We start from the raw sequence: 27693 nt of genomic DNA on the forward strand, positions 1-27693 counted from the left end.
TCTTCACTGCTCTGCTTTTCAGGGCCTGTGTAAGGATATTTGCACTCTAGGCAGACCTTTAATCTTGCGCCCCTCCACGCCTGCACTCCCAGCTCTAGCCCCTCTTGTAATCGGACGCCATAAACCAGCACTCCCCGCAGCTGCTTAGCCCCTGTGGCTGGCAGGAAGAAGAGTGCTTAACAATGCACCAGCTTTCCCTGCCAGGCCAGAATCATATCATGAGACTGTCCCTGCACAGAAGAGCAAACAGCATTATCTAGTGCTGTCCCTGCTCCCTGCTATCAGCTATTGGGGCAAACCACTGCACAGGGGTAGGGTCTCCGGTAGGGAAGGGATGAAAATTTCCTACCTGCTGCCTTTTGCACTGCTTCTCCCCCTCCCCCTCCCCCCACCCCCAGTATCAACATGCTAGAAAACCACCTGGTTCCTTTAATAAAAGTGCCAGCCCTGGTGCCGTTTCTCATTTCATCTCCTTTTTCCTCATGTTGTCCCTTGCTCATTGTTATTATTTTCTTTCTGCTGTCTGTCTCTTTGCGTTTCACTTTCATTGTTTTCATTCTCTCTCATTGATTACCTTTCTTCTCTGTTTTTTTCTCTTTTTATCATTTGCTTTCTTTCCCTTTTTGCTTAGTTGGATACACCATGAATGATCTGATATTTGAGTGGCTGGAGAAAGGGCCTGTTCAGGTGGCCGAGGGACTGACTCTTCCTCAGTTTATTCTGAAGACTGAAATGGATCTTGGATATTGCACAAAGCACTACAACACAGGTAAAGGTTAGGGATGTTACAAAGTACATTAAATATTCTGTGCTACTGGCTTTACTCTGTAAATTGCTTGGATCTGCTAGTTAGGATAAGCGGTATAGCAAGTCTAAATAAATATAAGCATGCATTTAAAAAGAAATCAAATTTGGGTAAACATTAATGATCAGGTAAACATCAGCTTCCAGATTCTATAAAGATTGCAATCCTGAGTTGCCTGTGCAACTAAATTGATTAATGAACCATTAACACTCAATAACTGGCTGCTAACAATTAATTATTGGCATTAATTGGCACTAATTTGGAGTTGCACATGCAAATGCCTGTGATTCTATAAAGAAGGGCGACTAAAATGATAGCGGGGATGGGACGACTTCCCTATGAAGAAAGACTAAGGAGGCTAGGGCTATTCAGCTTGGAGAAGAGATGGCTGAGGGAAGACATGATAGAGGTATATAAAATAATGAGTGGAGTGGAACAGGTGGATGTGAAGCATCTGTTCACGCTTTCCAAAAATACTAGGACTAGGGGGCATGCGATTAAACTACAGTGTAGTAAATTTAAAACAAATTGGAGAAATTTTTTCTTCACCCAACGTGTAATTAAACTCTGGAATTCATTGCCGGAAAATGTGGTGAAGGCGGTTAGCTTAGCAGAGTTTAAAAAGGGGTTGGACGGTTTCCTAAAGGACAAGTCCATAAACCGCTACTAAACGGACTTGGAAAAATCCAAAATCCCAGGAATAACATGTATAGAATGTTTGTACGTTTGGGAAGCTTGCCAGGTGCCCTTGGCCTGGATTGGCCGCTGTCGTGGACAAGATGCTGGGCTCGATGGACCCTTGGTCTTTTCCCAGTATGGCATTACTTATGTACTTAACCACACCTAAATCTTCTTATCCACAACCCAAAAGGGGTGGGTCAGGGGCATTACCAAATGCACATTGTTACTGAATTTGGGGGATTTGTGCCCAACTTGCGTGCCAGGATTTACATCAGGTCCCAATGGTGTAAGTCCTCACACCCAAAGTTGGGCGCAGGAATCCACGCTAAGTGCTATTCTATAAAGAGAGTAGCATGAGCACAGATTTTTCCTCAGTGCCTATTTTTTAAGTTTCAAGTTCATTACAGATTTGTTATCCCATTCCACGGCATTGCCTTCTAGGCAGTTTACACTCTAAAAATTATTAAATAAACAAATAAATGAAAGGAAGGAAAGTGCTTAAGAAATACATCATAGTGAGGGAAAAGGGTAGAACTACAATATTTAATAGAAAAGAAGGGGAGGAATACACTCAAGGAAATCAAGTGTCTCGCAGGACATGCACAGGTCAGCGCCTCAAGTAAATGCATCCAGACAAAGATAGGTCTTCAAATCTATTTTAAATTGGATTAATGATGTCTGCAAACATAAATGAGGGGGAAGTGAAATCCACAGCAGTGGACCCTGTACTGAGAAAATACTTTCTCTAATATGCTCATGTAATATTTCCTTATGACTAGGTATATATAAATGATTTTGATTCAGGGATCGAAGAGCACGGGCAGGGACATAAAGTAAATAGCGATAAAGATACGGAGGTTCTTCTGCATGTAAAGCTTTGAAAACCAGAAGGAGAAGTTTGTAAATTATCCTTTTATGTACTGGAAGCCAATGAGTTGACTCCATAAATGGTGTAATATGATCAAATTTGCCTATCCTATATATTAATCGGAGAGCAGTATTTTGTAATAGCTGTAACCTTTTAAGATCTTTAATTCTAACTCCTTTATATAAGGAATTACAATAATCTGTTTTTGAAATCACAAGAGAATGAACTAAAGTATTAAGAGCCAAAGATTCAAGCAACAATCTTATTGATCTGATCAAACGTAGAATAAAAAATGTTCAACGTATCACCTGACTAATTTGTTGTTGAAAAGAGAAAATATCATCTATAGTAACCCCAAGGGTATGGGTACATGAGAGTAAGGGAACCTGGCTATTGCATAGTGTAATGAGTATAGATAAAGTTTTAATAGGTTGATTAGTGAAAAGTAATGCCATAGATTTTGTAGACTTTAGAAATCAGTGTCATTTAGTGACAGATTCTTAGTGCAATAGGGCATAGCCAGTTTTCTCCAGCAAGGCATAGCATATTCTGCAGCAATTTTGTGGTATGTTTGCACAAATTTGCAATCACTTGTGTGCGACAAAATACAAATAATGAGGCCCTTTTATGATGGTGCGGTAAGGCTACCACACGGGTAGCATATGGCAAAACAGCACTACCGCCAGGCATACCCAGGTGCCCTGTGGTAGTTCTGCTTATGCCTTGCACCTTTTCCCACACTAGAAAATCACAGGGTGCACAGATTAGAATAGGCGTGCTTGCAGTAAAAGGGCACTGCTCGCACACTGCTGCCCAAATACCGCACAAGTAGCGCATGAGGAAAAGGGAAAATGGGACTTGATATATTTTGCAACTACATTCAAAGCAGTTTACATATATTCAGGTACTTATTTTGTACCAGGGGCAATGGAGAGTTAAGTGACTTGCCCAGAGTCACAAGGAGCTGCAGTGGGAATTGAACTCAATTCCCCAGGATCAAAGTCCACTGTACTAACCACTAGGCTACTCCTCCACTAGCAACATTCCATGTAGAAGCCTGCCCTTGCACATCAGCAATGCGGCCGCGCAGACTTCTGTTTCTGTGAGTCTGACGTCCTGCACGTACGTGCAGGACATCAGACTCACAGAAACAGAAGCCTGTGCGGCCGCGTTGCTGATCTGCAAGGGCAGGCTTCTACATGGAATGTTGCTAGTGGAATAGCAACATTAACATTCCATGTAGAATCTCAAATAGTAGCAACATTCCGTGTAGAATCTCAAATAGTAGCAACAGAATCTCCAATAGTAGCAACATTCCATGTAGAATCTGAAATAGGAAAAGGGAAATGGGACTTGATATACCGCCTTTCTGAGGTTTTTGCAACTACATTCAAAGTGTTTTACATATATTCAGGTACTTATTTTGTACCAGGAGCAATGGAAGGTTAAGTGACTTGCCCAGAGTCACAAGGAGCTGCACTGGGAATCGAACTCAGTTCCCCAGGGTCAAAGTCCACTACACTAACCACTAGGTTACTCTTGGCGGTAAGAGCTCAGGTGTTAACGGCTGTAACCTAATTTGGAAATTAGTGCATGGCCATTACTGGAGTGGCCTAGTGGCTAGAGCACCAGCCTTGCAATCCAGAGGTGGCCCGTTCAAATCTCACTTCTGCTCCTTGTGATCTTGGGCAAGTCAATTAACCCTCCATTGCCTCAGGTACAAACTTAGATTGTGAGCCCTCCTGGGACAGAGAAATATCCAGAGTACCTGAATGTAACTCACCTTGAGCTACTACTGAAAAAGGTGTGAGCAAAATGGAAATTAAATAAATAAAAATGGCAGAAATAGAAATTCAGCCATTTTAGAACCATGCTAAAAAGTGTCCAGAGCATGTGGGAAATCCACTCACTAAAACTACACTAGCCACTTTTTAGCATGGCTTAGTAAAAGGACCCCAAAGGGTTCAATTAATTAAACTGCATTATTGTGTAAGAATATTAGCACTAAAGAATTAATCCACATTATTAGTAAATAGGTCTCAGTGCATACAATGGGACCTACAGTAATTTAATTTAATTTAATTCAAATCTTTTATATTCTGCTCAACCAGCCAGTTCAGAGCGGATTACGAAAAGAGAAGCATCAGTACACATGGCAATTAATGCAAAGGAATGGCGGCCTGTTCCAATGATATCTTATGGCTAGGTGATGTTATTTGAATACCCAAAGAAAGAAGATTCGGGAGGGGGGGGAAGGGTTCAGTTATATTATATATTGTTATCAGGGACCTTCCTTCATGCTATTAGAGGCTGGAAAATCGGGAGGAGGAAACTTGGTGGCATTTAGTTAACTGGAGAACTGAAGTTCCTGCTGACCACTGTGCGGGAGGAGTGTGGAGACCAGCGGTGCATACCCGGTGTTTCTTGCCATCAGGCATGGAGGTGGACAATCCCTTATGTCATCAGGAACCTTCCCTCATTTGCTTGATTTTTATTTCTATAGATACGTTTGTTTATAATCAAAGGTCTTATTAAAGACTTTGCATTCTACCACACCAGGATAATTGATGTTCATTCATTCATCTTTCCATACAGACTCCTGAAGCAGGCCTAGCGGCTGAAACACAAAGTTGTGTTGAGTCTTTTATTAATAAACGGTTTTCACTCACGTTTATGCCTCTCCAATCTCTGGTTGCTGTGGTCAATCTCCCACTTCTTCTTTTCATTTGGCCAGGAGAGAGAGACAGAAGGGAAGAGAGAGAGAGGGAGGCTAGCATATGGGGGTAGGGGGAATAGGGACACAGATAGGGGAGACACTCAACATGGCAGGAACTTAGGGGTGGTGCTGGGTCAGATAGATAGGGATGCAGAGAGAAGATGGATGGTGGATATGAACAAGACGAAAAATAACTTTATTTTCTCTTTATTGATTAGAAAATGTCAGTTTTTGAAATGTGCATCTGCCTGGACTAGTTTTAGATATGGCTGGGGCTCGCGAAAAAATCTCACTCATTTGGCCTTCAATATCTAGCATTGCAGTGGTAAATCTTCATCATTGGAATGGGTCACCCTTGGTGCCTCTGCAATTAGTAACATCTGAAGCAGAATTAGCTGCTTTTCTGGAAGATACACAGAATGTTAGTACCAGGGCCGCCAAGAGGGGGGGGGGGGGCAAAATTCCCCAGGCCCAGCCTCTAAAGAGGGCTCGGCCCCAGGCCTTCAGAGGGCACCAACAATCATCGCTGACTCGGGACCATCCTGCAGGTACAGTAAAATGTTTTGTTCCCACAGTAAAATATCTCTTCCTCCCTGCTGGTCCCACATACAGGATTCTGTAGTTGTCAGCGATCACAGTCAGAGGCTGTCTCCAAGGCCTGCCTTCTGCCATTGGGCTTTGCAACCTGCTTAAATCTTCAAAGATAGCGATAAAACAAGATGGGGAAAAAAAGACTTCCCGTCAAAAAAACTAAACTGTGGGGAACAACTAAAATGGAGAAAAAGACCATGGTCTAGGAGGAGTCAAGATGGCACCCTAGAGAGCAGTTGTGCATGGAGCTCTTTCCTGATATTCCAAAATGCCTAAGAGAAGGCTCAGGAAACCTGCTTCCCCAATTAGGAAAAACAGTGCTACTCCATCCTTTGTTCAGCCTAAAATAGAAGCATTTACCGTGCACATTCCATCATCAGGGGCAGTCACATTGCAAGTGGATGAAGGTGAACAGATGCCCTCACTGCTACTGGAAAGTAACGTTTCGCTATCCCAGTTCTCCTGTGGCGTTCTTCTGGGGCGTTGTTTCTTAGTGCCTCGGTTTTCATCTGTTTTGGTTTTCGTCAATTATTGTCAGACGAATTATCGACGAAAACCGAGGTTTCACTGTAATAAAATCAAACACGTACAATCTCATCTTTATCTATCCATTCTATTCAAAATAGCCAATGCACAGTCCTACTAATTCCAGTCTTGTCAAAGGCCACTTGTTTTGCCTTCAGGCTGCCTTAGAGATTAAACTCACATAGGGGCCCTTTTACAAAGCTGCGGTAAGCACTAGCACATGCTTACTGCAGCAAGAAATGGCTTACCGTGGGGCATGCTGAGACATCCTGCAGTAATTTTTGGATGCGCATTCTCTACCTACACAGTTACAAATAAATGTCCTTTTTAGTGCTGGGGGCAGCGAGTGGGCATGTTTTGCATTCATCAGTTAGTGTGTGAGCATTGCTGCGTGCAAATCGATTAGCACAAGTTTAGTATGTGAATCCCTACCGCCTACAATACAGGTGGCAGTAGGGGCTAATGTGCTAATGGAAAAATTGGCGCATGACAATTAATATAGAAAATAGAAAAATCTACCATTTTATTCCCAGCGGTAAAAACACAGGAATGAACCACGTAAGGATGCACTAAGGACACTTCTTAAGCACAGTTTAATAAAGAGCCCCATAGTTTTAACAGGCAACAAGATGGTGACTGGTTTTAAATAAGACACCAACAAATGCATGACACCAATCGACAATGAGCTCCTAATTAAAGTGATATAACCATTAAAAAAATGCCTACATTTTGTCCATTGGCTTTACTGTATTAGCAGATATATCCAGTCTTGTTCTCCTTGATGGAGCCATTTATGGATATTACCTCTGCACGTAGAGACTCTCAGCTGATCCAATACCATACAACGCAGATCCTGAAATGAGTGGTTATACTGCAAGCAATGGTGACCAAGGGTTCCTCCAGTTTAGATGGTTTAATACAGTGGCAGCGTTCTATCATCCTAGTTTTAAGGAAGCAAGAAGTCTAGTGTATTGTGTTTCAAATATGATCTTAATTGGGCTTGCAAGAGAGTATGTTCTACCAGTGCTGAGTCCTGGGAATCATTCTCCCCCACCCAACAGACCTCTGTGCCTGTTGTATGTTAAAAAGTGAACCAGGACTGCTTGCTAAAGAGTCTCCCCCCAGTTGTGTCTAAGAAAAAAGCCCTTTAGTAAATCTGACCAGGGATGCATAAAAACTTACAAAAGTCTCTGCATTTCTGTTAAGTTTTTATGACTTCTGGCATTTTTATGACTTGTGACATAGTTTTGCTCTATATACTTAGCAGTTTCTAAAATGTGCATTTAGTCATATATTTTCTAGCTAATTAGGGATTCTTAGCTGTTTATAAACACTGAATAAAAATAAAGTTATAAAAGTAATATTTTTTGTTCATAATTTTTATATCCAGCACTAGCTTGTTTCACAAAATATATTTTTATATATGTACTGAATATATAGCAACACTACCTTAAAACTTTATGACCTCAGTGGCGACTTATTTCACAAGAGTCACTCAACTCTTGGCTCACCTGTCTCCTCTTCGGTCAAATTATATTCACTTTAATAGAACTTTTAGAAACTCTTAATATATTTTTTTCAAAAATTTTTAACAATATTAAAGCTGATTGTAGGACCATTCGCCAACATGCAGCATTTTTTCACAGAAGCACTGCATCAGGGTCCGATCCAAAAATTCTCTGCCAGTATCCTACATTCATATCCGAAATTAGACTCCATTGTCATTGGTGGCAATTCTATAAATTGGTGCCAAGTTCTAGAAGCCCCAGTGTCATGTACATAGTGCCAATACTATAATGGCATCTGGGTACCAAAATAGCACTACAGAACACAAGTGTAAGTCGGCATTGGTGCACCTAAATTTAAGAATCAACAGTTATGCCAAATCAAAGTGCAGTCACAACTGTTGGCACCTAATTGTGACCTGAACTATGCGTAACTTATCATATTTTATCAGACAAGCCCATGACCCACCCACTCTCTGCACCCCCTTGAACCTATACACTAAGGAGCAAATTCTGTAAATGGCATCTAAAAAATAGGCGCATCCAAAAATGGTACTTCCCCCCAGATTCTAAATAGCATGCTTAGAGATCTGTGCCGATTCTATAACAATGCGCATAACTTAATTGGCTTAACAAATTAATCAGCATTGATTAATAAGGAGCACTAATTGGCACTGATTAGAATTTACGCACAGAACTCGTTAATCGTATTCTGTAACGAAGTACGCCAAACTTCTATGATGCGTAGGCAAAAAAGGTGGCATTTCGTGGACATTCTGATATTTACATGTGTATAGAGTATGGCCTAGTGCACCTAAATTAACATGTGGGATTTATGCCACATTTTTGTTGGTGTAAATGGATGCGCATAGTTTTAGGTGCTAAGATATCACCTAAGCATATTCTATAGAATATGCTTAGTCAGCACTGACTACCACGCCAATGTTTTAGGCACCATATATAGAATCTCCTCCTCAACGCTGTTCTGTAAAGTGAACATAAAAGTTAGGAGCAGTTTATATAATAGCAAATAGGGCTGGGGAATGCGGTTACATTTAGGCGCAGCCATTTACACCACTGAAAACCTGGTGTAAATACCTGCACATAAATGTAGACACATTCCCCCGAATTCTATAACCATGGGAATGCACCGACATGCCCACACTCCTCCCACAAGTGTGCCCCCTTTTCAGCTACATGCATTAGGATTTACACGTGCCTTACTTTAGACAACACCTAAAAAGAAGCATGTGTAAATTCCAATTAGTGCTGATAATTGGTTGTTATGGGCCAATTATCACTGATTGGCTCGTGAATCAATTAAGGTGCACACATAAATTGGACTCGACCCAATTTAACGCATGCAACTTGCCACATCTTATATAGAATCCAGGGATAAGTGATTTTGGAATGTATATTACCTAGCACTTGTGTACATAAATGCCAATTTGTGGTACCAATCATGCACATAAGTGCTATCATTCAATAACTTATGCACCCAATTGCCCTAAATGTTTAATAGAATTGCCCTTAAAATGTTTTTAAACAAATTACATATGCTTCGCCCATAAAGGGATGCAAATAAAATGTATTCATTTTTTGTGGTTATCCTACTGTAGCCTAGTAGATAATGATGTTTTTGTGTCTTCCCCTCCATGCCCACCCTCTCTCATTTAGGCATGTTCACTTGCATTGAAGTGAAGTTCCACCTGGAGAGACAGATGGGATACTACTTGATCCAAATGTACATTCCCAGCCTCCTGATTGTCATCTTGTCTTGGGTCTCATTCTGGATAAACATGGACGCTGCTCCTGCAAGGGTAGGGTTGGGCATCACCACTGTGTTGACCATGACCACCCAGAGTTCAGGCTCCCGGGCCTCTCTGCCAAAGGTCAGTGAGCAGTCTCTTACAAATGTGTATCCCCTTTCCATAAGATCCACTCAGGAAGTGTTTCATGCATTAAGACTCTTAAAAAGATTTCTTACATGCTTTCAGCCTTACAAGTACATATTTTAGGAGCTGGGCAGTGATTATGCAATGAAACCATTTTCTTGTATGTTTTTTCATTTTGCAATGTGAAGCCAAGTTTTTCCATACAATTGTTCTATATACAGTTAGCTAATGCTGACATGTTTATTCCCTGTATTCACTGCACCCCATCCCTTCTTTCCCGTCAATTCACTGACTCTTTTTCTTCCATGTCTCCTCTTTCCAGACCTCAGGTCATAGTTTTATCTAAGTACAGTAACCTCTGCGGGTTTTACAAAGGTATTCTTTCTTGACTGTGTCCTTCAAAGGGAATCTGCCATATTAGGAATGGTACCTATCGTTTGAGGTAACCTTGAGGGAGGTACTGCCCTTCATCAGAGGTGGGGCAGAGGTATAAAGTGGACTAAGTTCTTTGTACTGCTGTTGAGCAGGTAGCAGGTGGGAGGGAGCTGGAAGCTATGTTCTAGACATAGGAGCCAACTTTTCAAAATAATTGGGAGTGCCAAAGCCAGTATAAATTACCCATCCTTAGACACAGTTAAGAAGTTTGCTCAATATTGGGGGTGCTCAATCACCCACAGAGCTGGTTCCTATAGCTGTAGGTATGGGAAAGCAGTAGTTTTTCCTTCTCATTACAAGACCAGTTGGAAGTCTCCTGAGAGAGGAATAAATATTGTCTAGAAGGGTTAATGTTCCAAGATCATGGTGATATGTTTTTTTTTTCCTTGGCAGCAGTGTTTACTAACAATGTTTATACTATATTTTTAACTTTCAAAGAGGGAGAGGAGGATGTTTGCAGTTTCCCTTGGGTCAATGGAGGAAAAAGCCCATTGGGAACATTAGGAGGCTTAATTTTCTTTCTGTGGAGCTCATTGAAGAAGACTGAGAATTAGTTGGCAAATGGATCTTATGTGTTCTGTTCTAAAGAACTATGTATTGATCTGAACAGTATCCACCAAACTGAACAATACTTTTTCATTTCCACGACCCTCCTTAAAACCTGACTAACTGGTGGAACATCCAGAGAAAAATCATCACATGACAATAAGAAAGATTTGATCAGCTTCAAACACTTGTATTATCAGGTTTAGGTTACTACAATATCATTTATCTTGGACATCCTGCTAGTTCTTAATAATCATTGCAACTCAAGCAGAATGCATCCACTTGGATTTTGTCCATCAACTATATCTCTCCTGTGTTGCAATCACTATATTGGCTCTCTGTTTTTTACAGGGCTGAGTTTAAGTTCTTGACTTTGGTTCGAAAATCCCTGAGTGGTTTTGTTCTATTGGCTAGTTGTGCCATTTTTAAAATTTCGTTGTTGGAATAGCAGGTCAGAATCTACTAGACATTCCTTCATTCTGGCAGTTGTGTCCATCTGAGAAATAGGCAAGGTCTTTTATTGTTGCAGGGCCTTCTTGTTGAATGTGGTTCCATCAGAACTAAGAGCCAAAGTTTGAATTGTTGCCTTCAGAAAACATTTAAAAGCCTTGTTGTTTAAATACATCTTTGGATGACTCGATTTATATAAGGCTATAAGGTTTTGCTGCACTGAGGCAGTTAAAGGCAGATTCAGATAATTCAGGAATGTTTGTTTTTTCCTTTTTTTAAAGGAATTATTCAAATGTTATGCAGAATTCTGCTTTTGACTATGTCTGGTATAATTTTGATTTTTATTGTTGCGTTTTTACATATTTTTACTGCACAAGTTGGCTTATACCCTGCCTAGAATTATAGATAGTACGAGGTATAAATCATTTATAAATTAATACATAAAAATGTGTTTAAATAATTTTGGGTCCAGGCTTTCCTGCCTTTCTTCATTCTAGTAGCAGGTTAACCCCATAATCCCAGGCTTGGTGTAACTCTGAAGACAAGTGGAAGTGAATAAAAGGTGCGCACATGTGCAAACCTCAGAGCCAGCTTTTGGGCCAATGAATAAACTTTAAAGGGGTGCCAATACCTGCAGCAGTCCAGGGAACTTGCTGTCCCACTCCCGGCCACACAGAATACATTTAGACTGTTTGCATAGGGCACCAGTGGTGCTCAAATCAGCCACAACTAACCTGAAAGGTCAGCAGGCAGCTTCAAAAATATTTCTTACCCCATTTTGTGCTCTTTGAATAAACAGGATGGGGGATATGGTGGGGGCAGGGATAGAGAGAGGATATCCCAGCCATTGCACAACAGCACCATCTACTGACTGGTTAAGTGTGCACATGGCTGAGCAAGATTATAATGGGTGGGGGGGGGGGGGGGGACCCGGGTAAGTGCTTATGAAGATGCCTGATGCTATGACTACAGTAGGAGCTGGTTCTGACAAATTGAAATGCTCAAAGGAGCAGGAGGAAACTGTTGGACCAGAAAAGAAAAGGCACATGTGTCTTTGAGTGACTAGTGTGGAGGGTAATAGCAATCTGTGGTTTCTCCTCCTCTTCCATAATGCTAATATCTTTTTAAGCCAAGAGAAATCATTTGTTTTATTTACAAATATCTTCCAGCTCTCTGCTTATACAACCAGTACTAGTCAGCTTACAATATTTCTGAAATTCAGTTTCTACGATACAAACTTAATTAAGGTAACTCAAGCCTTTTATTCTTAGAAAAAATGTTTTCTGTGGCAATAAAAACATTGGAAAAATAGATTTTTTTGTCACTGTTGTTTTATATCTCTCTACCTATTTGAAGAAGCAATCAGAACATGGGATTTCTGTGCTAAAACTCCATTGCATTTATAACTGCAGGATTTTATTAACATCAGTGTCTCTTTTCACTTAGCAGCTCTACTTTTATACTTTGTACATTCGTTGGTGGATTGGGAAGCCTTAACTTAAATGGGATGCAGTAAAAACAGAATGTTTTATTAAGCAAGGCACTAATCTGTTAGAAGGCGAAGAAGCAGAAAATTTTCAGAGTGATGCATAATAGATTCCCCCCTACCCCCACCCCCCACACACATTTCCTCAGTCCTCACACTCTGCCTTTTCAGTTCCCATTCTGGCCTCCCCATCATTGATGAGGCGCCTGCTGAGAGAACCTGCAGGCAAAAGTCATCCTCTCTGCTCTCACCCCCATGGCTTGCAATGCAAGGTTGGCTTTTAAATTTAATGAATATTTCTCCTTTTTAATTTTTCACTTCATTTCCTTAGTAATAGAATCATTTGCCGAGAAAAAGAGGGTGGGATGAGGAAGGTAGAGCAAAAGAGAGCATGAGGTATGGAGAAAAAAGAAAGAAAGGAGAGAAAAAAATGTAAAACAGAATATGAGAGAGAAAGGCAAAGAAGAGATGGAAGAAGAAGAAAAGCATCTTTATGTGGTTTTGCGATAGAATAGGTTACCTGATGTATGCACCAGCTAAGGGGTCCTTTTACAAAGGCGTGCTGAAAAATGGCTTGTGGGTTTTGAGCGTGTGCAGAATCATTTTTCAGCACACCTGTAAAAAAAGGCCTCTTTTTTTCCCCGAAAATGGACGTGCGGCAAAATCAAAATTGCCACACATCCATTTTGGATCTGAGACCTTACCACCAGCCATTGACCTAGTGGTAAAGAATTTGGGCAGTAATGACGTACGTGTGTCAGAAAATAAAAAATATTTTTCAGACGCATGTAGCAGATGCGTGCCAAAATTGAAATTACCGCAAAGGCTCGTGGTAACTGGGCGGTAACTCCAATTTGGCACACATTGAGCGCATAGGCGCCTATGTAGCTTAGTAAAAGGGGCCCTAAGTTATCTCTAGCAGATGCAGATAAAAGGAAAATGAATGTATGAACTACTGTAGGAGTTAGGCTAGACGAATCCAAAGATATGAGCCTTTAGGCAGGAGCAGAAATGAAGAAACTAGACAGAGAGGAAAGAGAGAAGAGCATAGGTAGAGGGAAAAACAACAATTCATGCAAATGTACCTTTATCCAATAATTGAAAATGAGGGGAGGAGGGAGCACCTCCTCTCTGATTTTCCTCTTTCACTAAAACAGCACTGGGATGAACGGGAACAAAGAGACCGTACTAGGAGACTTCTATCTCACCCAGCCTGTGACCCTTCCTTAGCCTGCAAATAAAAACAGCAAGAGAAAGATGAACCTCAATCAGAATCACCACAAATCTAAACACGAATCACATATTTATCTTATTTAAAGAAAAAGAATTTGGCATACCACATTCAAAACCAATTCATCGTGAATTAAGAACATAAGAATAGCCATACTGGGGCAGACTGAAGGTCCATCTAGCCCAGTATCCTGCTTTCAGCATTGGCCAATCCAAGTCACAAGTACCTGACAGAATCCCAAATAGTAGCAGGAACTTGCCCAATCCTTTTTTTCAACCCAGATACGCTAACCACTGTTATCACACCCTCTAGTAACGAGTTCCAAAGCTTAACTATTCATTGAGTGAAAAATATTTCCTGCTATTTGTTTAAAGGTATTACCATGTAGCTTCATTGAGTGTCCCCTAGTCTTAGTGCTTTTTGAAACAATAATCAATTCATATTTACCTGTTCTACACACTTAGGATTTTGTAGATCTCTATCATATTCCCCCTCGTCCATCTCTTTTCCAAGCTGAAGAGACCTAACCTCTTAAGCCTTTCCTCATACGAGAGGAGTTCCAACTCTTAATCCTTTTGGCCGCCCATCTTTAAACCTTTTCTAATTCTGCTATATCTTTTTTTGAGATAAAGCAACCAGAATTGCACACAATACTAGCATCTTTCTTCAGTCTTTTCTATCACAAAACATTTAGAAGGTAATTTTATAACAGGGAACCTTCTCATGTGGCAGAAATATGTACAAGTTGTGACTGTTTAATAAAGAGAACTTATTTGCAAAACTGCTGGAACTATATCTGCATAGAAGTATTTGCTAAGAGGCTGTTAGCTCTTGCTTTAATGCACATGCAGGTCAATTTTAAAGCAGGTCATCTAGGTGTGGATTGGAACCAGATGCCAATTTTTAGTCTACTTTTAAAGACGCATAGAGGCGTATTTTCAAAGTACTTAGGGGCCCTTTTACTAAGCTGCATAGGCGCCTATGCGCGTTGTACACGTGTCAGTTTCGAACTACCGCCCAGCTACCATGTGGCCCGGGCAGTAATTTCATTTTTATGTGCGTCCACTAAGCGTGCTGGAAATTATCCGGCGTGCGGTGCTATCTGGGCGGTAACCAGCATTGCACACACATAGACCATTACCACCCGGTTAAATCCTGAGGCCTTACTGCTAGGTTAATGGGTGGTGGTAAGGTCTCAGGCCCAAAATGGACAAGAGCCAATTTTTATTTTGCCGCACTTCCATTTTCAGCCAAAAAAAGACCTTTTTTGCAGGTGTGCTGAAAATGGGCCTGCACACGTCCAATACACACATCTACACCAGCGCAGGACATTTTTTGGCGCACCTTAGTAAAAGGACCCCTTAGACTTATAAAGTTATGTAATAACCAATGGAAGTTTGTGACTCTAAATTCTTTGAAAATGATCCCCCTAGTCTGTGTGCTTATAGAAGAAAAACCTGTTCATTAACAGATAAGTCTGCTCAAGAATATATAGCTAGATTCCAAGCTTCATTCTGGAATATTTTGTCATCCCATGAGCGCTGGCTGAGCTGCCTAACCATGTCTAACACTAGGTTTGATCCCAGACTCAAGACTCCAATAATTTATATGATAACCGTTAAAATTATAATGCCATATGTCCCTCTCCCCCTCAAGACAGTTACAGACATTTACTGTGGTGATTTTGCAGGTGTCCTATGTGAAGGCTATTGACATCTGGATGGCTGTTTGCCTACTCTTTGTCTTTGCTGCACTATTGGAGTACGCAGCTGTGAACTTTGTCTCCCGCCAGCACAAGGAATTCATCCGCCTGAGAAAGAGACAGCGGCGTCAGAGAATGGTAAGCTCATCTTTCCCCACATGTGTTGCTCTACTGACTCTTTTCCTTTTTCTCCTACCAGCCCTCTTGGCTAATCTCCTATTTCATCCAGGATACATGACTGGAATATACTTGGCAATGCTTTCGTTACTAGACTTAAACTACCATCTCTATCCTTGCGACTGTAGCTACTTCAAAATCTTCCCTGCAGCTAAGAGGAAGAGATACACAGCTTTCTTATCAAACTGCTGCAGCTGCTACCATCTGCCATCTCTATGGATTTGCCAAATGTAACTGCTGAAAGTGCAAGTTGGTAGAACACATCATCACCCAGGAATATTATTCTTCTTTACCCCTTCCCAGATTGCTGCTTTCCAACGTGACAGTTCAGTGTAATACAGTGTTCAACCATATCAGTTCTAGGAAAATGTCTGGGAGGTGGGGGTGGGGGATCCTACTCCAAATTCCTGTCTTCCTCTTAAATTACCTCACTGGTCCAGGAAATGAGAATCGTTAGGAGAAAATAGAAGGGAAAAGACAGACTGTGTGTGATTGGAAGACAAGGAAAGAGGTGAAAAAAGGAAAGTTGAGTGTAGCAAAGGATAGAGTTGCCAGATGGCTCCAGATTTTCAGGACAGGTTGGTCCAGTCCTGTTTGTACCCTATTGCATGAAGGGACTTGTAGTTCCGATTTCCCTGTTGCATTTACTAAGAAAGGCATAACTACATGTCCCTGAATGTGGTGGGGAAAAAAAAAGGCTTGAATCAGCTTCGTCTGAAAATCTGAAGCCATCCTATAACGAAAAGAAGAGGCAACACAGGATAATGTTTAGAGACTATTTTTGGCTCATGCCTTTTTCAATTGTAGCTCAAGTTGAGTTACATTCAAGTTTAGTAGGTATTTTCCTATCCCTAGAGGGGTACACTCTCTATTTGTACCTGAGGCAATGGAGGGTTAAGTGATTTGCCCATGATCCCAAGAAGCAGCAATGGGATTTGAACCTCATTTCCCTGGTTCTCAGCCTACTGCTCTATTAGGCTACTCCTCTATTAAGACTAGCTGGAGAAGGAAAAAAAATAGGATGCACAATAGAGCCTTGTTTTTATCATTTATTTGTTTACTATACCATCACTTATTGCATTGCAAATCAGAACAGTTTACACATCTAAAAATATACAATAAAAGTATATAATTTAAACTAGGAATTCCATTTTTTGATAGGATAGCACAAACGAAGCATCCATATAAAGGATAATAATGACAATCATTTTCATCAGTCATACATAATTATCTAAATTATAGCCCTCCTTATTGCGTAAAGCAATTTGTCATACCTGTGTGATTTTCTTTATCAATAGAAGAGATCATATTTCAAAAGTAGTTTTCAAAAATAAAAGCTTTTAGAGATATAAGGAAATGAGTGTATGATTCTTCTTCCCTGATTGATTTTGGAAGGGAGTTCCACAGTGCGGGGGATAAAAAGAAAAAAGCTGAGGTATGTGTGGACTCCCATCTAGCCCTTGAGGGTGGAGGGATCACTAGTCTATTGTCATTGAATGAATGGAGTGTTTGTGTCAATGTGTATGGAATAGTAAGCTTGGCAAGGTAAGATGGGGTTGTTAAATGGAGCACTTTATATGTCAAAATGAGAACCTTGAATTTTACTCTATAAACTATCGGAAGCCAATGAAGATAATATAGAAGTGGTGTGGCCCTGTCATATCTTGAGGCTTGACAGATGATACGAGTAGCTGTATTCTGAATTGTTTGTAACCATTTTAAGTTGGTTTTGGTAATGCCTGCATAAATAATGGTACAGTAATCAAAATGTGTTGTAATATAAGCATAGGCTAGGATACATAAGGAATCTTTATCAATAGCATTTCTGATAGATCGCAATTTCCTTAGATGGTAAAAATATTTAGCTGTGCACCCCCTGGGGGGCTCAAGGCCCTACTCCCTCCAGTGTCAAGCATCATCCCTCCCTATCCTTCCATAATCTAGCATCTCCCCTTCATTTCCTTCCCTCTCCCTCCACACTTTCCAGGATCTCTCATTGTCTTCCCTACTTTCCATCCCCAAAGTTTCCAACATTTCCCCTTCCCTTTTCTCCACCACTGACATGTCCAGTATCTTTTCCACCTCTTCCCTTAACTTACGGTTGCCAGGCCCAGGCCTGTTTCCTTTCTCCTCTGCTGCTGCAACCACCACTCTGCAGGTATTAAAAACTATGCGCATATGTCTGTGCTCAAAGGCCAGCTGCGTCCCACCCCCTCTGACACAAACTTTCTGTCATTGGAAGTAGGACACAGCAGACCTTTTAGAAGGGCTGCCAAGAGGGGGGGCAGGGGGGACAAAATTCCTCGGACCCAGGCCTCCAAGGGGGGCCCGGTGCCGCAGTCCCACCCGCCCTCTGTTGTCGACCGTCTGCCACCGGGCCGGGCCCTCTGCATTGAAATCACAGCACCTCTCACCTCCGTGTGAAAGCGCTGCAGGTAGCAGCAGATCACCTCCCTTCAGGCTTCCTTCCCTCCCTGTGTCCCGCCCTCGTCTAACGTAACTTCCGCGAGGGCGGACACAGGGAGGGAAGGAGGCTCGAAGGGAGGCGATCTGCTGCTGCCTGCAGCGCTTTCACACGGAGGTGAGAGGCGCTGTGATTTCAATGCAGGGGGCCCAGCCGGGTGGCGGATGGAGGGGGTGGGTGGAGGGCCCTGCCTTGTAGCACTGGCGGTTTTAATGCCTACACTTCTCCTTTGTATTTGCAACTGGAAGGCTCTTTCAGTAATTTTAAATCTCAACTGAAAACTTACTATTTCTCTTTAGCTTTCCCACCAAACGTCCTCTAATCCTTGACATGTTGCTGAGATAGTCCCATGCTTCCTGATTTTACTTTCCCTTCTTTTATTACCCTATGCTTTAATTTATAAACTTTACCCACTATCCTTATGTGTTTTGTGCTGGTTTGTCCTGTTATTTTCTCCCTTCTCTGATATACTTTATAGATTGTAAACTGTTTAGATTTCTTTTGAAAATTTGCAGTATATCAAATAAATTGAACCTCCTAAATTCTGCTGCCCAAGGCAGAGAATTAGTCTACCCAGTGACTGGGCTTGTCCTTTATAAGGCAGACCTGTTTAAATTGGAGAGAAATAACAGCATATTTTTAAATTTAATTTAATTGGGCATTTCTAGTTCACCTTTACAATATATCATAAAACATACACTTTCATATGCATAAGACATTTCACAATATAAACAGTTAATAACAAAACTGTATCCTGTACAGTAAATCTAACTACCCTTGTCAATATACACCAAACATAATTTTACAATATAAACAAAAAAATTAAAACATTGGAATTTTATAGTTTGAAAACGATGAGGCCCAGTTAAAACAGCTGAAGGCAGAATAAGAAAGTGCTGAACTTGAGTGAGTATTGGCTTTAATTACCACAGTTGGATATGTTTGTTTCTGAGGAATTCTTTGAGAATGAGGGAACTGCATTGAGAGCAGGTGTCCATGCAAAAAAAAAAAAAAAAAAAGCAGCATTAAAACAACTTTCTAAAAATTCAGGAAGAGGATGTCTTTGCAATGTAGGATCTCAGTCTCCTTAGGAAGGCAAGAATGAGTAAGGAAATGGGGAATGCAATGAGATACAAGCTGGAGACTTCCTCAGCTGTCCTGCATAACCCACAACCCTCTGGTAACCTTTCCTATAGAACCAAGTTAGACAAAGAAAGGAGGTAGTCCATGACTTCTGATAAAATGTGACAAATTAAATCATTTCTGGGCAAGGTAGGAAGATCCATGATGTGGCATTAGCGACTTGGCAGTCTTGCCTTCTATAAGAGCAGTTGTGTGAGGTTTTAAAATCAGAAATGATTTGGCCTGTGTCTGATGAACTAGTGCTATCTGGTTACCCTGTCACCCAACTCATGAACATGTTACCCATTCCACAAAGAGAAAGAACATTCACTATAGTTCTTCCATTCTGAGACCATTAAACCTCAGCTCATGCTCCTCTATCTGCAAATATTTTAACCTGCCACTCCCTATTCAGAGTATTTCTAAACGGGGGGGGGGGGGGGTGAATTTATAGGGTTACCATATGGCTCCAGAAAAAGGAGTACACATTGATCCAGTCCGGGTTTTGCTTCCACTGAAAGCAATTGAAGTAAAACCCAAACTGGCTCAATCTGTCCTCCTTTTCTGGAGCCATATGGCAACCCTATAACTTCACCCCCAGTTTAGAAATACCCTGAGTAGAGAGTGGCACGAAGATCCCCTCCAATAGTAAAAGGTATTTCATTCTAGCAAGCTACTCCTCACCCTAGAATTTTCCACTCTTTCCCCCATCTCAGCTATTTATCATCTCAACAAGACAAGTGGTGCTGTCCTCTGTTCTTATGATTGCCCGGAAACAAATCATCACAAAAATTAATCATTGTCTTATCTTCAAAGGAAGAATGTGTCCAATCTCTCCCTACTAACAAGCTTGTGGGTTTCCATGGCAACGGAGGTACTTTATCAAACGGCTAGCCAACACAACAAATGTTTTTTCTAAAAAGAAAACAAAACACACACATTTTTTTAGTCTTTGTTCCCCTCATGACAGTTAGTGAATAATGAGGATTTTTTTTGTCTTTTATGTACAAGTCTTCACTAGACTGATATTTTGCTGTCCAGATAGTTTCTCTTTGAAAATTATCTACCAAGTATACACAGGAAAAGAACTCATGAACTGTGCAGCTATACAGACTACTACAAATTACCCCATGGAGGGTAACTGCATAATGGGCTCTTAGGATAAGAGTGTAAGCAGATGCATATTTCAAGCCTATTCCATAAAGAAAAGTAGGTACCTACATTTATGGCATGATCACTCACACCAGCCCATTTGGGGGAAGAAATTTACCCATACCAAGATTTGAGCCAGAATGTAATTTATAATCTATGTATGTATTTGCATGCTCCGCCATTCTTCATCCATGCACACACCCACTGGCTAGTCACTGGGTATCAAAAAAAAAAATAAGCGCTGAGCACTATTATATAAATGGCGCTCCAAGTTGGGTAAATGAAAAATGGGGGAGAACAAATCTCCTTGGTCGGGACCTTGTAGGCCTACCAAGAGCCTGGAGACCATTTCCGGTAATGGTGACAGGCTGAACATACAGGACCTTTGAAGCAGGATCTCAAACAGGCTGTTTTGGATGCACAATTTAAGTGCATTTCTGCTGCCTAATACTACACAACTCCTTATACAATTACCCTCATGAAAGGCAATTCTATAAACTAGGCACTGTATTGAAACACCTCTTTTGCAAAGAAGTGTAAGAATAAGAACATAAGCATTGCCATACTGGCACAGACCAAAAATCCATCAAGCCCAGAATCCTGTTTCCAACAGTGGCCAATCCAGGTCACAAGTACCCAGCAAGATCCCAAAACAGTACAATACATTTTATGTTGTTTATCCTAGAAATAAGCAGTGGATTTGCCCAAGTCCATCTTAATAATGGCTTATGGACTTTTCTTTTAGGAAATTATCCAAACCTTTTTAAACCCTGCTAAGCTAACTGCTTTTACCACATTCTCTGGCAACAAATTCCAGAGTTTAATTACACATTGCGTGAAGAAATATTTTCTCCAGTTTGTTTTAAATTTACTACTTAGTAGCTTACTAGCACTTACATGTGTTAAGTGTACACTTACCTGTGTAAGTACTAGCAGGGTGCCTAAGTGTTGTTCTGTAACAGCAAACCTAACTTACATAGCATATAAATACAAGGGAACAAACAGTATACATGATTTATGGTTTATTCAATTTGCAATATACCACACAAAACCAATGAGCGGACCAAGGCAGTTTAATTTTAAAAATACATATAATAAAAGTAGGAAAAGAACTCCATTTGTTAGATATGATAGAGGAAAACAATCATTCAAGATAGACAGTCAAACCATTCTTTGATATGGACAGTTAGACACAGGCACCAGAATGAGTTCTTGTCGGGAGAAATTCCATAAGCTTGTGAAAACAACCAAATTTTGAGAAGAAATGTAAATCTAGTAAGGGACAACTCCTGTCAAGGAAACAATGGAGCACTATTCCAAGTAGCTGGGGCCAAGAAAAAGAAAGCATCTCTCTGATCTCATGTGCAGCTTTCTTTAAATTAGTCACCTTATTTTCTAACTCCTCTTATTCTCTTACCTGTCTATGGGGTCTTTTTACTAAGGTATGCTGAAAAATGGCTTGTAGTAATGTAGATGCGGGTTTTGGGCACATGCTGATCCATTTTTCAGCATGCCTGTAAAAAAAGGCCTTTTTTAAAATTTTTCCCAAAAATGGACGTGCGGCAAAATCAAAATTGCCGCACATCCATTTTGAGTCTGCGACCTTACTACCAGCCATGATCTAGCAGTAAAGTCTCACACGGTAACCAGGCGGTAATGACCTAAGCGCCTCAAATGCCACTTGGTGCGCGTCCAATACGCACGTCCGAAAATAAAAATTACTTTTCGGCCACGCATATTGAATGTGTGCCAAAAATAAAATTACCACAAGAACCACATGGTAGCTGGGCAGTAACTCCATTTTGGCACGCATTGGGCGTGCATAGATGCTTACGCGGCTTAGTAAAAGGGCCCCTTTATGTTACATCCTTGCTTATACCTTACGCTGTCTATTAAAATGTTGTACTACATATTGTGTTGACATTGTAAATAATATACTATGCCATACTTTATATTGTTATTTGAATATTTTTACTGCTGTAATTATCTATTGCTTATGTTTGATTTATTCTTACTGTACAACGTCTTGAGTGAATTCTTTCAAAAAGGCGGTAAATAAATCCTAATAAATTCAATAAAATTAACCTCAATAATTAGTTAGCAGCCAATTATTGATGATGTTGAGCTCATTATTCAATTAATTTACACACACATCTCAAGAGCGTGCCTAAATTTGTGTGTGCAAATCTGGGCACCATATAGAATCTGAGGGTTAGTGTATACACTAAATAGAGGCTGTATTATAGGTCTGCTGTGTGTATGCTGAAAATTAGCAACGATGTGCATGCAAATTATTCAGCTATGATGATAATGGGTTGGTTAGCTACAGTTGGTTAGTGGTTCTTTAGCAAGCACTAAATTTAGCATCTACTCAGGTTTGGTGTTAAATGTAGTATCCCAATAAGTATCACTGTCAAGGCAGCAGTTTTGCCAGCAAAAGGTACATGGATTATGTCCTGCTGAAAAAACTTTGAGGCTCATTGTAGGTATTTTATATTCTGGGGACAAGGGAAAAAGGGCCACAGGCTCATGTGATGTTGCAGGAGGAAAGGAAAGGGAGGCCAGGGCCTTTTGAACTTTCAGAGGGTAAGGGACTCGAGGTTTTATAGAGTGTGGAAAAATAATGGGTAGGACTGGAGGAAATTCAGCATACCCTTGCCTTGTCAGGGGGTGGGGATGAAATCAGAGTAGCACTGAAACCTTTTAGAGATTGGAGGGTGTTAAAACGGGCCTGGAGAGAGACATGGACCTATTTTTGCCTGTTAGGTTGGAGGTCCTCATGCTAACTGACTATTCACTTTGAGCTTGTTAACATGGGTTATTGAGATTCAGAGCATATACCCATTGAAAGTCCCAGACTCCTTTTATCATGACCCATTTAATATGTGTATGCTTTGCATCTCATTATCTTAATGAATAGGCCAATAAAAGCAATTTCAGTAAGCACAGCAGGGTTTTAGCAGGGCAGTTAGTGACCTGATAGTATTGTCTGCTATCAATGATTGCTAATTAAGGATAAACTCTGTTTTGGTAGTGCTTTCATTTATATAGGTTTGTGTCCTATTTTGGCATGAACAGACAAAAAATATTAAACAAAAATGTGACAAAACAAACAGTGCATGCATAGGTATGGATTCAGGTATGCTTTCCAAAGTAAATTTGGGAGATTATAATGCCCGTAGATTTACAGACAGAAGAAAAAGTTCAACTTCTTTTGTCTTCATTAGATGCTGCAGGTTTGTTAAACTTGATTAAGTCTCTAACTCATCAGGGCAGTCCTACATTTGATTTGATATGTTACTGAGCCTTTAATAACAAAATTGGGCTTTATGATCATAGATAATAGAGTAGAGCCCCAGACTGATCATCGTCATGTGGCTTTTAAGTGGTTGGGTGGATGTCAGGCACTGATGTCAGAGGACAGAGAGTAAAGTAATAACCCAGAGAGGGAAGACTGATGTTGAAAAATGGGAAAGTGTAGCATTGGAGGCAGACAGACAGCCAAAAAGGATGATGTGGCTCAGCAGCTGGAAAATTGGCTGCAGGTTGTATGTGCTGCCCTGGATGAAATGGCATCTGTACATACTGTCTCAGTCAGATCCTGATGTATTAAGTCATGGTATTCTGGTACTTTGAGAGATTTTAAATAGAATTTGCCTTGTCTAGAATGATACTGGAAGAAATCTGATTTAGAAGCAAATAAGAAAAGCATTAACGACAGAAACCACTCGTTACCCAAATAAGATTCCGAAAGTTAAGAAGCTAGCCTAAAGAGATCTTTCAAGTGGTAAAACAACTTTTGGATCAAGGTAAATTGGCTAAAAAGGAAAGCGAGGAAGGGGTGAATGCTGAGTGTTTGGAGGATTTTGTGTTGATAAGATCACTAAAGTGCATTAGATTTTTGCACTTAGCACACCCTAACAGCACACATTAGTACATGATAAGTTGTACGGCTGTACACTAACTGTTGGGGGCATGCCCAGAATGTCCTCTGGAATTAACGCATGGATATGAGCATCACCATGTGAAGAACCTGGTCGCAATTAGCATAGCAACAATAAGTGAAGCCATGCTAACTGTACAAATGAAAGTTAGGAAGTGTTGTGCGCTGACTGCATTATGCTGTCCATACCCATTCTCTGCCAATGGACCACCTGTTCCTTTCCCTTCACGCAATATGCTGTTAGGGCTAGATTCAGTAAAATGATGCTCAAAATTGGCATCCCCCCCCCCAAAAAAAAGCAGCACTCAATGCTGTTCTATAATGGGCACTCAAAGATTGAGTGCCAATTTCAGCACCCAAATTTGGGCACCAGAACTTACGGCTACTGAAAACCGGTGGAATTCCCAGCACCCAGTTTGGGCGCTCATCCCTTGTATTTTATAAATCTGCATGCAAAATTTTAGGAACACCCCTGACCCACCCATGCACCTCCCATGGCCACGCCCCCTTTGGGTTGTATACTATAGGATTTGGGTGCATATTGTTATAGAACAACAAGTAGTAAGATTTGTGTGCAAATTCAAATTGGCACAAATTCAAATTATTGGCACTAATTGGGTCATTAGCCAATTTAGTTTGGTGCACATCCAGGATCAGCACCCAATTTTGGGTGCCACATATAAAATTTGGGGGTTAATGTGCAAAATTAGCACGTGCAAAACTTCATACCACTGTGGTAGCTGTTAGTGCACTTCTGAGGTAGGAGATAACGTGAATTAATTTGCACATTAACAGCTTAATGCACTTTAGTAAAAGAACCCCTTACTTGTCTATTAGATTGTAAGCTCTTTGAGCAGAGACTGTCTCTTTGTTAAATTGTACAGCGCTGCGTAACCCTAGTAGCGCTCTAGAAATGTTTAGTAGTAGTAGTAGCTTTATAGCAAAGACAAATGAAAATAATAAATGTCACCAGGCAGACTACAACAATTGATATATATGAAACGGAATAAAGAAAAATCAAACAGAAAATGCCTTCACAAACATTCCTGGTTAACTTTTGGATGATCCTAAAAAAATGGGGGTCTTTTTTAATAAAACAGCTGATTTTATTTGCATACCTTCTGTACTTGTTTTTACACCATCCCTTATTTGTTATTCCTAAAAAAAAAAAACATCATCTATAATGATAGAAGGAAGGGGGTAAAATAAAAAAAACAACCATGCCTAAAACACTGTGCCTTGTTACACTGAAAATAATTTCCTTCCATCCTTGCTCTGTGCTGCTTCATATTCTTTCATATTTTAAATTCATCGGCATCCATGTTTCTTAGAAGCCTCTCCACCTCAGCTGCCTTTCCACAATGGTCTCAAATTTATACTAATGTGATACTGTACCCCATCAGAAGCTTGTTCACCTTTTTAAAGGATGCTCTGAGTCAGCATTGACTTGGCTGATGGATGATATCGTGAATGCCTCCCTTACTTCCAAGCTCTCATAAAGAAGAAATTTTCTTCTTTCAAAAAGAGAGCTAAAGTGCAGCATGAGCACAAAGGCTATCAACTCTTCTCTAACCTCCTTCTTATTACAAAATTGATTGAAAAGGAGGTAGTGTCTTAGCAGGGACATATGCAGAAGTCTATTTTGGGGGGAGCCAGGAGCTGGACTGGTGGGGGGGCACACATTTCTCTCATTTCTCCCCCTCCCCATCCTCCCCAGCGGTATTAAATCCTAACTTTGCTGGTGAGGATGCCCAAGCCGAGCCCTCTCCCATGCTGCCTGCAGTGAAGTCAATGGCCCGCTTCAGCTACTCACATGCCTGCACATGCTCAGTTCATGCTGTGAACTGAGCATACGTGGGAGTGTCAGTGTCAGCGGTTGAAGTACGCTGCCAGCTTCTTCATTGCTCGGGCAGTATAGGAGGGGGCTTAAGCAGCAGACCGCTTCAGCTGGCAGTGCTTGGGCATCCCCACCAGCCACTCTATGAGTGCCACAATTTTGGAGGGGGCCTGAGCCCAAATAAGGGGGCTCAGTCCCCCAAGGGCACCCCACTGTGGCTATGGCACTGTGTCTTGGGTCATATTTGAAGATTACAGCCTTTTAGATCAAGGTCAGGTTGGCTTTAGGATCAGATGTAGTAATGAACCTATGTTAGTAACTATGTTGGACAGGGTATAGGTTACCTGAATAAAAATATCCCAGCCCTGCGGGTTGCTTTAGATATGTCATCAGCTTTTGATTTGGTGGTGCTGGCACTAGTGCTTGATAGATGTTCTCTGTTGAGTATTGTTGGAAAGACTCTGCTTTGGATTAAATCCTGTCTTACAAACTATATACAAAACAACATAGAGAGGGTTCAAAGTACAAAACAAAATCCAAAGCACCAAAAGCCTTCAAAAATCAGTCTTATATATCAATGGCCTGACATCGGTCGTGTTTCAGCACACAGCACCTGCATCTGGAGTCATATGAACTTGCCCAGCATCTCAGCTGTAGGCAAGAAACGAGAGCCTGATCCAAGGCACTTCACTGAGGTTTCAATGTAGCGTCACCTAGTGAACGGCCAAAATCAATTAAATTGTATATTCAGATTTACTTTGGAGAAATTTGGTCTGAGTCTAAAATTTTTGCGGAGTGCTCCAAGGGGCACCATTTTCTCCCCTATCATTTAATGCAGTTTTGCAACCATTAGAGGAGATAATTCATTCTTTTTGCATCCACTGTTTTACTTATGCCAATAATTTACAGTTGCTTGCCCTGTTGGAGGTAGCACAAGAACAAGCTATTGAACATTTGAGTAGCAGCTTGGCACAGATTTAGCCTTGGATGAAATCAAATGAGATGGTTGTCCATGCACATAAAACAGACCCAAATCAACATTCAGTGGAAGTAACTTGCCACTGAATATCTACACAGACCGCTGCAGCGCTATCCAGTAGGTGCCAGGGTAGGTCCGAGGTAAAGCAAAGGCAGAGCCAGGAATTATCCGTACACTGCCAGTATTGAATGCTCGTGCCCAGATAACTATCCAGGCAAGTGGGACTGCATAAGCAGCAGTCCTTCCCTAGCCAGATAGCTATCAGGGTACCAGCACTGTGGTCCTGATGCTCAAAATTCTGGCACTGTTCCGAATAGTGCTGTAAAAATGCCACCAGAACAGCACAGAAGAACAATGCCCTAATGCTCAATGCTAATGAGATGCAAATATAGGTGTGCTCATAGTGTCGCGCATTAAGGAGCTCAGCAGGATGATTGTGCTTTGGCTTAGGATTGTGCTGGCATATGCGCAGAAGAGTTCTGTGGTGAGCTCGGCTCCTGTGCGATTCGCCTGGGAAAACTCGAATGTGAAGAACACATTTGCGTCTGTTTTCTGCGGCCAAAATATAAGTGTTTTTAATTTT

General features: G+C 40.9%; 1 protein-coding gene across 1 annotated transcript in view; it reads left to right on the forward strand.

Moving 5' to 3' along the window:
- Positions 1 to 27693, forward strand: part of GLRA4 (glycine receptor alpha 4) — an 80140-nt gene that overhangs the window by 48049 nt on the left and 4398 nt on the right. The window contains 3 exon segments of the mRNA XM_030209841.1: positions 632 to 769; positions 9369 to 9583; positions 15425 to 15574. Of these exon segments, the coding sequence (XP_030065701.1) occupies positions 632 to 769; positions 9369 to 9583; positions 15425 to 15574 (503 nt within the window).

Source organism: Microcaecilia unicolor, chromosome 7, assembly GCF_901765095.1.
Source record: "Microcaecilia unicolor chromosome 7, aMicUni1.1, whole genome shotgun sequence".
NCBI classification, from domain to species: domain Eukaryota; kingdom Metazoa; phylum Chordata; class Amphibia; order Gymnophiona; family Siphonopidae; genus Microcaecilia; species Microcaecilia unicolor.